Here is a 10,931-nt window from a genome sequence, read left to right as displayed (position 1 = left end):
AGCATTAATAATAATGTTAATAATAAAAATAATGATATTATTACTATAACAATTATAGTTTAACTTATAATTAAATTATTATATTAGATATTAACATTTCATATTATTAGTTATATGATGTATATAATTGTAAAAACAGTAATAATAATTCTTAATGACAATACTTATTATTATTAATTCTTAATGAAATTGATTAAATTTTATTATTACCAACTATTGTATTTATTTATATATGTATACACTCGTACATATTTATTTATACATCGATGTTCATGAATCGTCGGAAATAGTCAAAGGGTAACTGAATATATGAAACATAGTCCCAAAATTTTTAAGACTCAACATTATAAACTTTGCTTATCGTGTCAGAATCAAATAAAGATTAAGTTTAAATTTGGTCGAAAATTTCCGGGTCATCACATTTTTACCTCAAGTTTAGAATGTAAAGTTGCTGGAAAGAAGTAGTAGAACAAAACTTGAGAGAGTTCTTGCAAGTGTGTGTGAAAATTAGAAGTAAAATTTGGAAAATGAATGTGTAAAAATGAGTTAGAAATGGTGCTTATTTATAGGCTTGAAAATTTGGCTTTTAGTGAAAATATCTAAGATAAGTTAAAATGTATTAAGTCATGGATGACATATTAAATTGATTAGGTCATGGATGACATATTACATAAATAATTACAGATTTCTATTGATATATACCAATAGTAAATACTTCTAGAAGCTGTGTATAATACGGGTAAAAATACCGTATGAATACGAGTAGAATTCTTTGAGGAAATTGAATGGAAATACGAGTATATCTATCCTTTATATGTATTGGTATATTATAAAGTGTATTAAATACTTGTAAGGTTGTATTTACACTCGTAATACATTATATGTAATTACATTTTAACATAAGTTAATTACGTCGTTTAAATAGTAACATATATATTGTTCAAAAACTCTTTAAAAAAAATAATAATAATAATTATTCAAATATAATTAATACTTATACTAAATACTAATACTAATATTAATGATAGTAATAATTATAATGTTTATAAATATGGTAATAATAATAATGATTGTAAGTATGGTACTAATAACAATAATAATCATAAAAATAACAATAACAATAATAACTTATCATAATAGTAATAACATTAATATAATCATAATAATAATTATAATTATAACAATAATAATGATCATAAAAATAAAAATAATAACAACAACAACAACAACAACAATAATAATAATAATAATAATAATAATAATAATTTTAAAAGAAATACTCCGTAAAAGATTATACCCTTATTGAAAGCTTTTACAAAAAGATTGCCTTAGCCCGGGCTCGAACCCGTGACCACTCGCTCACACCACAACAACCATGACCATTCTTATGTTTCGGTTTATCTAATTTATTATTACCCCATAAATATATAACCCGTTTATTTACAGTTTCCTCTTCTTCTTCTACAACAATCGACCTTAGCAAATCATAATCGTCAAATTAATTTGTTTGGTTTAGGACTTGAGTTAGAAACAGAATAATCAACCCTGAGGTGTTCAAGATTAACAGACAGATGAATCTTTTTTTTTTTTAAACAGCAACAGTGGATACGTGAAGAACACCCATGAACCCAAACAATGATTTTGAAATCGAAAACGTTTTAGACTAAGTTTACAACACCAATTGTGTTTCAAATCACCTATATAAAGTTTCTGGATCATCAATTTATTCAAAAACATCAAAACAAGATCGAATTTTTATGAAGAACAAAGGTTGACTTTTCCGATTCAAAACTTTGACTCAGAAATTAAAAATCGATAAAAGGAATTGGATGTTCAAACTTTACAGAAAGATAAAATAAAGTAATCCTAACAGAACTGCATTTCCACATTTTGGAAATCGATTCGTTTTCGGAGTTTTTGAAAAAATGAGACAAAATAGGGGTCGTGAGTTGTTTTCTTCAATTTTTGTTTTGATTTTTCTTTTTCTTTCTTCTTGAACTGCATTGGATGTTATATAAAACGTAATTGAGATATTAAAACAGTATTAGATTAGTGTGAATTTGTTTTATAGCTAAGATTTAGTCGTCACTTGCAAATTCGATCAGTACATCAGAAATAAATAAAAAATATAAAGGTATAGCGTAATTGATATAAATTGGTACTTTTGATACTGATGTGTAACGAATTAAAGACAGAAACAAAAACCTAACACAGTTGATTGCGAGATGTGAAGCAGAATTTTGATCCTTTTATGCATATATATGTATTTATGCCAATTATAAATGTACATACCAGTATTTATATGTATATATCTATATAATATACGTATCTGTATATAATACATATTCCAAATACAGATTCCTAATATGTATTATATATATATATATATATATATATATATGTATATATATGTATATCTGTTTTATGTAATTGATTATATATATGTATATAATTCATAAACATTAATATTAATAATGTTATTAATAATGAAATACTAATACTAATAATTATATTATTAGTAATAATACTAAATAATAATATCAAATAATAAATAAAAACAATAATTCAGATATGATAATATTAATAATGGAAAAGAATAAGGTTAATAATAATTAATAATAGTGATGTCAATAAAAAAATACGATAATAATAACCCTATTGGTTATAATAGTATTAATATGATAATATCAATAATAGTAATATAACAACTTATACATATCAGATTATATATATAACTTTATATTCTACATTAGAATTTATAATATTGATAATACAAGTATTTATTTTAATAACAATATTAATAATAATATTGAATGTAATAATCATTACATTAATATAACATTTATATTTTAACTCGTAATTACATATAATATATTAACCTTACATTTAATTAATTATGTATTACTTTTTTTCCCTATATAATAACATATTTGAATATTCATCATTTATATATTTTATATATATTACAATATAATAATTATTAATAACAATTATATATATATATATATATATATATATATATATATATATATATATATATATATATATATATATATATATATATATATATACAAATTCATTATACTTAATTATCTTATATCTTATTTTACATACTTAATTCTAATGATTCAATAACATTTTATTATTTCCCATACTTTCATTTATTTATATATATATTTATTTATTTACATCAATTGTTCGTGAATCGTCGGGAATAGTCAAAGGTCAAGTGCATTCATGAAACAATAGTTCAAATAATTTTGGGACTCGGTTCAATAGACTTTGCTTATCTTATCGAATTCATATAAGAATTTAGTTTAAATTTGGTCGAAAATCTCCGGGTCGTCACAGTTGAGCAGTTGATCACCTACTAATTGGGTCATTTTTCTTTAGGGTTTGTGATTGTTTGAAGAAGAAAACCATAAGGTGTTTTTTTCTTAACATTCCAGATATACGAACATGCACAATTGATATGTATGTAATTAATTGATGGATGGACGAAAATGCCCTCACATGTGTGGCACATGTGAGGCACATGTGAGGGCTTGTCGTTTGATGTTTGACGGACGTTTTTTTCCCGGCAAAGTAAACATTTAATTAATTAAGAAACAACATACACAGGCAGGGGAAAAACCCACAACCCAAAACAAGAAACAAACATAAAGACCACCAATACAAGCCCAAAACAAACAAAAATACAACCCAACAATTAAATACAACTAACACAACCTAAAACGAGCAGCATCCACCATACCTGGCCAATTCTTAACCTTGAGCAATGACAATTTTAATTGAATATCTCTATGAATACATGCAATTAACTCCTCTGCAGATCTTCTTTTTTCGCTAAACAGTCTAAAGTTTCTTTCTTGCCATAAGAAATAAACACAAGTAGCAAAAGCCAATCGATTAATCATGTTCCAGATATTCTTCGACAAAGGAAATTGAGCCAAAAGATTCAAAACACTATGAAACACATTAGGCAAACCTCTAAAGATCAATTTCACTTTAACAACAGCCCAAACACACATATTGTAATCACACAAGAAGAACAAGTGATTAATTGAATCACTTACTTTACTGCACATGGCACATTTCAAATCAATATTAGTACTAAGTAACGTATTGAAATCAAAGGTACCAACTACGCAAAATTTAAAGATTAGGTGTTTTGATGCAAAGTACCAATATATTAATTTAATTTAATTTAATTAATTAATTAATTAATATTTATTTTTACATTTTACTTTTGAAGACTCGAGACGGGAGCCGCTACATAGTAAAGCACCGTAGTAAATTAGGTTTCACAATAAGATAAGTATATAACCGATGTATTCATAATAAATCTTATATTTAGCAATCAAGCCAACATTTCAATCTCAGAAAAGGTACTACTTTTACTCAATTCAACTATATAATTTCTAAATTCTTGATGTTAATTTTCTCTTCGGATTGTCGATTCTGTTGATTTTTGAGATTGATTTGATTTCCCCTAAAACGGAGTACAACTTAGGGTTTATTGAATTAGTCAACTGTATATTTTTCTTTTCATCGTAAGATTGCTACAATATTCTTTCGATTTGTTTTCTTTGTATTCATAGAACTTGCGACCTTTAAATTTCTGCCTATTTATGTAAGTTTTTTGATTTATTTTTGTGTGCATGAATTGTCTTTAAAATCTGGTTATGTTAACAGATGAGAGACTACTAAATATCTTAATTTTATATTTTAAGAATGTTAGTTATATGTACATTAAAGAGTTCTATACAAATATGTTAGCTTAATGTATAATGGAAAGTTCAGTATAAAAATGCTAACTTTTTGTGGGTTGAAAAGTATATTTTTTTGAATAAAAATGCTAACTTTTAAATATAAAAATGGACTTTAAATGACTGAAACAGAACAACTAAATATTTTATATTGCTAATTTTTTTCTACAGTTTGAGGTTAGTGTAATTATTGAAAAATGACATTGTTTGATGCATTTTTTTTTTTTTGGATACAATATGTTCATTTTCATTAATATTGTTAATTGTTAATGAACTGAAGGATTTGAGGCAGGGATTATTTATATTCAATAATCATGGCAGAGGAAGAAAATCAAATTGAGTTGAAGGAGGAAGCTGCAGATGTGAGTATCTTATTCATATTCTATAAAAGTTACTGAAAGTTGAACTTGCATGAATGAGTCTTAAAGTGAATCAATTCATGATAGAGGAATCACATTCGTTTTCATTGTTAATTGAGCCAAGCTCGACTCTTTACTACTTGTTCCCGAGATCTTTATTTTTAGTTGTGTTACCTTAATGCAGCTTATACCATTTGACCCAACGAAAAAGAAGAAGAAGAAGAAGGTTGTCATTCAAGAACCTGCCGATGATCCTGTTGAACAACTGGTTGAGAAAACTGAGAACTTATCTGGTACCAATCAATAACCTTTTGGATTATCTAAAGTTATGCTACTCTGTCCCAAAATAAGTGTCCACCTTACTATTTATATTTACTTTAAAATAGTTGTCTAGTTGCAAAAAAATAACTATTACATCATTAAACTCGCCAATTTACCCCCATTTATTACTCTTAATCACTTTTGTTGTGGCAAGAAGGTGTAAATTGGCGGGAACACCCTGATCCCGTGTGCCTTTTTGGCACCAGCCATTGTCCACCCCACAAGGATTAGCTCCGGGCAACTCCCCTATCCTGGATCCCCAACCATGTGACAGACTGACCCCCGGAGGGATCGAACCTGCGTCTGTATGTGGCAAACTTCCACATGGTGGGTCCCCAAGAATATTTGGGTGTGGGTACCGTTGAAACATTGCTTCTTTGGTTCTTAATCACTTTTGTTAAATAAATATATTCAAACTTACCGTAAATAAGGACAAAACTGACATTTATCATACATATTTTAAATGCAACAAAAATATCTACATGACACTCTTTTTGGGACGGAGGGGGTACATGTTTAACTTCGTATATTATGTTAGTTTTCATGTTACAATAAACAATAAACTTCGCATGCAGTCTCTGAAGGTCTTGAACCTACATTTACTGGTCTGAAAAAGAAGAAAAAGAAACAGGTTAGTGGATAGGATTCACATTGTAATCCATACAAGCTATTTGTAAATGTCTGAACTTGTGATTTTTGTGATTGTCCTAGGCACAAACTGATCTTTTGGATGATGAGAAAGAAAATGCGGAGGAAGATACAGACGGTGGTAAGTATTTTTGTTAATTAAGGGGTTGTTTGGATTTTCATTTTGAAAATCGATTATGCGTTTTAGATAATTAGAATTAGATAATCATCAGTGCCAAGCATGTTATAAATTAATGGTGTTTGGATTTGATTATGTTGTTTAATAAGGCAATATTTAGGTGTTTGGTAAATCAGATTATTTGATAAATTATCAAGTACGAGTAATTAGGAGAAAAAATAGGCGGAAGGAGAAAAACTGATTATCACATTTTTGCTGCATGAAGGGTTGACTTGCTTTTTCATTTCACGTTTTGAGTCTCAAATCGCAAATCATTGCTTTTTAAAATCAACTTGCCAAACACTATTAATTAAATATTTGCGACTTCAAAACCTAATAATCAAATAACCGTGTTCTATACACAAAGCCAAACACCCCCTAACTTATCTTCCTTTATAATGTGTTTTTTTTTTCAAAATGAAAAATGATGATTTCTCTTGTCGACTAGATCTTATTGGTGGGGATGAGGAAGGACAAGGAATTGACTTAGAAGAACAAAAACTTCCATGGGAAGGAACGGATCGTGATTACAAGTATGAGGAGGTACATAATCTCTTTAGCTCAAATATTTGATGACATGGCATCACATATAAATCTCTTGTTATTTTTTCTCTTGTTGATTTTGTAATCTAAATTTTGTCAGCTTTTGGGACGAGTCTTTCATATACTTCGTGAAAACAATCCCGAGCTTGCCGGAGACAGAAGGAGAACGGTTATGAGACCACCACAAGTTCTTCGTGAAGGAACAAAGAAAACCGTCTTCGTGAATTTTATGGATCTTTGTAAATCGTATGTCCTTTAAAATGACTGTTCTTATTATTTTTGTTTATCAAGCTTAACCTGATTTTGTTATCTAAATTCTGTTTCTTCTGCTTATTAGGATGCATAGGCAACCAGAGCATGTTATGACCTTCTTGCTTGCTGAACTGGGTACAAGTGGATCACTTGACGGGCAGCAACGATTGGTTGTGAAGGGTAGATTCGCACCCAAAAATTTTGAAGGAATTTTGAGGCGATACGTCAGTAAGTTACTTCTCCAAAACTCACACGTGACTATATTCGAGACGCTAAACAAACTCTCTCTGTTTTGTAACCTTTGTATCCATTCATGCATCCATGTTTGATGTTGAAAGTTCATTAATATTTTACAGATGAGTATGTTATCTGCAATGGTTGCAAGAGCCCAGATACAATTCTTTCAAAGGAGAATCGTCTTTTTTTCCTTCGATGTGAAAAGGTACGTTTCTACATTAAACCTCCCCAAACATCAATTTGTTAGTAAACTAGTGTGTACATACATATATGATATATATAGGGGTGTAAACAAGCCGAGCTTGATATTTTAAGCTCGGCTCGTTTAATATTTTACATGCTCGAGCTCGACTGGTTAATTACATATTCTTTTATCTCTTTATATTAATATTATAATGTTAATTATTTTTATAATTTTTATCCTCATATAATTACTCCGTATTATTATTATTATTACTGTTACTGTTACTGTCACTGTCACTGTCACTGTCACTGTCACTGTCACTGTCATTGTCATTGTCACGGTGATTGGGGTGTTTTGGGGGGGGGGGGGGGGGGGGGTGGTTGGCTGTTTTTAATTGTTATTGTTCTAACTAGTATTGATATAATATTAATTATTTATATAGAATTATATATTATATTAGTAAAAAATAATATTTGGTGTATATTAATGAAAGGCTCGCGTGCTTGTTCGAGCTCGGGCTCGTTTACTAAACGAGGTTCAAATTAAGTTCAATCTCAGGTCGAATCGAGCTTTTAACGAGTCTAGCTTGAGTAGCCAGCAAGTAGCTCGGCTCATTTACAGCCTATTATATATGTATGACCGTGTATATAAGATTGAGATCTACACTTTGGTAATGTCCTCTCACATTCTGAAAATTAAATGCTGATCTTTTTTTAAGTAGGTTACATACTCACATGGTATTACCTCATTAAAATTTAATACAGTAATAATTTAAGTTTTTGTTGTATACGTTAAAATAAACTTCGGGTGATACTCATTTCATTCGACCTCTTTGACTTGTTTCGTCATCATCTTATCCTTTTTTTACCCCCTTAAAGATAAAAGGTGATCCATATCAACCCTTCCATAAAATAACGGGTACAAGTTTCCAGCTCTATTGATACGAATCAAGAAAACAATTTATTGTTATTACCGAGCGCGTTTCACATATGCATAATTAATGATATCATTTTAAATTATTGACATCGATTCATGTTGTACATTGTAGTGTGGTTCTGGGCGATCTGTTGCTCAAATCAAAGCTGGTTTCGTGGCTCGTGTTGGTCGTAGAAAGGCTGGAACTTAATTTTTTATTACATGGATGATACGAAAGACACATTTACAACAAAAAAGGTTTGAATCCTACCTTCAAGATTTCTCTATATGGGCAAAGGAGGTTAGTTAAGTTTGATGGTAGACTTATTTATCTATTTTTTAAAATAATAATCTTGTACTTATATTAATACAAATTTTCAGAGAATGTACCTCAGTACTTTTTCATATTTGTGTCTATACATTATATGTTCTAGTTATTTATCATGTCGAACTATATAACTAATAGTATGATTGTCCTAACTGTTTGCCGTTGCAAATATTATATGTAAAACAGGGCCGAACAGGCCAAAGCAGAATGTGTATAAAAATTGATGATCTTTTCACAGGTGGTAAAATAATAGGTTAGTCAGTTAAGTTGTTCAAGGGGTAGCACTGGTTCGAGTTGATGTCATATGAGGTGAGGATGACCTGCAAACTCGTCTTTCATCGTATTGTTTTTGTTGTGCGATAAGACGACGGTTATGGTTACAAAATCAAAGTCGTTACAGTATATATGTATATCTAAAATTTCTTATATAAAACTATTTAAGAGGCGGTGTGCATTCTAAATCTCCTTTTAGACTTTTAGTTGAATTTTTTGATTCGACACTAATGAATCGTTACAAATAAGTTAAAACTGAAACATACCCATTCACAAGTTAACGGGCCTAGTACATGCAGCATAAAGTGAATGTTATGTGTACAGTGAGCTACAAGTCTCTTTAACCATAAGACCAATCTTAACCATGACGATCCGTCATGGGATCACTGACTGCCACATTAGTGTCACATCAGCACATTTTTTCCATCACTAATCAACCACTAAATGCTAACATCCATGACATACTCATCACTTGGTCTCACCTATATTTTTTATATTAAACTTTTATATTATTAACTTATATATAACAATTAAAATTCTAAAAGTAAAATTTTTATTAATAAAAAAAAACATTACAAATTCCTATTAAAAAAAAAAACATTACAAAGTCCTAAAAAAAACATTACAAAGTCTTAAAAAAAAAAAAGTCCTGAAAAAAACATTAAAAAGTCCTAAAATAAAAACATTACAAATTCCTAAAAAAAATAAATAAATAAAAAACGATTACAATACATGTATTTAAAAAACAACAAACACTACTCGTCTTCGGTAAACTTGTTCTTATACTTCTTCGCTATGTTACTCCTTGCTCGCATCAATAACTCGTATTGGTCGGGTGGAATGTCGGAAGACACCGGCTGCGATAGAAGCTTCAAACTTTCCAACATCATACGAGTCTCAACCTCCTCCTCCAACTTTTTCGTCCGTTTTTCAGCTTCCTCCTTGATCGCCCTCATGGTTTCACGTGTTGCATTTGCAGTTTCATAAACCGCGGCTCTAGCATCCTCTGAAGAACAACGAGATGCCGCATCCGATGAACAAGAACTCTTTTGACTCTTTGCACGACCCGGTGGATGGCGGAGTGATGGACCTCCTCAAAATAAATTCTCCAAATTTATTGACGAGGTATCAGTCGAAGTTGGAGTCGGAGTCTCATCGGCATCTCCCAAATTGACAGGCTCAGGCTCGGTTGCACGACGTTTGGCGCTCACCACGGTTTCATATACTTTAAATTGGGGACATTCTTTGACAACTCTCCACGCATCTTCGTATGTGAAGACTTTCTTTTGTTGCTCACGAAACGCCTTCTTAACTGACACCAAAATATCGTTGTCGTTCGCTCCACTAGGCCAATGCTTCACAAGTTTTTCACAAATTGCGACAAATAGCTTGATATCTTTTGCCATATTGGTCCACTTGCCCTATATTTGATCCATACGCCTTTGTTCCCTTACTTGCGAGTTGTAATCTTCTTGGATGGTCCCCCAAAATGAATTATGTGTTTGGGCGTTTCCAATGTCGGGATTTAGAGTAGCTCGCATCCAACACTCGGCCAAAATCCTACTTTCATCGTCCGACCACTTAACTTTGGCCCTTTTTCCTTTGTTGGAGGCGGTAGTTTCTTGTGTTTCTTCGACCTCCTCAACAACGGGTTGTGTTTCTTGCACCGCATCGGCTTCTTCTTCTTCGAATGATGTGTCAAACGTAGGTATATAAGGGCTTTGAGGGGTTTGTGGTTGGTTACATTGAGGAGTTTGTGGTTGGTTATATTGAGTTGTTTGTGGTTGGTTATATTGAGGTGTTTTATAGTGGGGATTAGTGAGGTAATGAGGTATGGAAAATGGATTGACGGCCCAATTATTTAGTTGATGATATTGGGGATATTTCATGTTAGAAACGTTAGAAGATGAGCCCATGTGATTAAGTTGTTGAGACTGACGAAGAC

At 30.6% G+C, this 10,931-nt stretch overlaps 1 protein-coding gene across 4 annotated transcripts; it reads left to right on the top strand.

The window, feature by feature from the left end:
• The first annotated feature begins 4,314 nt into the window (after nt 1-4,314).
• LOC139899089 (eukaryotic translation initiation factor 2 subunit beta-like) lies at nt 4,315-9,052 on the top strand. Of its 4 annotated transcripts, none has more exons than XM_071881904.1 (11): nt 4,315-4,388; nt 5,050-5,131; nt 5,313-5,421; nt 6,025-6,080; nt 6,161-6,218; nt 6,703-6,797; nt 6,898-7,043; nt 7,135-7,277; nt 7,406-7,491; nt 8,519-8,643; nt 8,952-9,052. In XM_071881904.1, the coding sequence occupies exons 2-10, from the start codon at nt 5,084-5,086 to the stop codon at nt 8,594-8,596; spliced, it is 819 nt and encodes a 272-aa protein (XP_071738005.1). In that variant the 5' UTR covers nt 4,315-4,388; nt 5,050-5,083; the 3' UTR covers nt 8,597-8,643; nt 8,952-9,052. The 4 variants fall into 4 exon arrangements, with proteins under 4 accessions (XP_071738005.1, XP_071738006.1, XP_071738004.1 ...); XM_071881905.1 differs by having other exon boundaries at nt 8,900-9,010; XM_071881903.1 differs by lacking the exon at nt 8,952-9,052 and having other exon boundaries at nt 5,062-5,131; nt 8,519-8,822.
• Nucleotides 9,053-10,931: the final 1,879 nt, after the last annotated feature.

Source organism: Rutidosis leptorrhynchoides, chromosome 3 (genome assembly GCF_046630445.1).
Source record: "Rutidosis leptorrhynchoides isolate AG116_Rl617_1_P2 chromosome 3, CSIRO_AGI_Rlap_v1, whole genome shotgun sequence".
Classification (NCBI taxonomy): domain Eukaryota; kingdom Viridiplantae; phylum Streptophyta; class Magnoliopsida; order Asterales; family Asteraceae; genus Rutidosis; species Rutidosis leptorrhynchoides.
The sequence above is the reverse complement of the archived record's forward strand: the minus strand, read 5'-3'. Positions and strand labels throughout refer to the sequence as shown.

Bases quoted from the DNA above. Each gene is read 5' to 3' on its own strand.
- LOC139899089 (XM_071881904.1), top strand. From the start codon at position 5,084: ATGGCAGAGGAAGAAAATCAAATTGAGTTGAAGGAGGAAGCTGCAGAT. The intron at 5,422-6,024 runs GTACCAATCAAT...CTTCGCATGCAG, and splicing joins GAAAACTGAGAACTTATCTG to TCTCTGAAGGTCTTGAACCT. The intron at 6,798-6,897 runs GTACATAATCTC...AAATTTTGTCAG, and splicing joins GTGATTACAAGTATGAGGAG to CTTTTGGGACGAGTCTTTCA.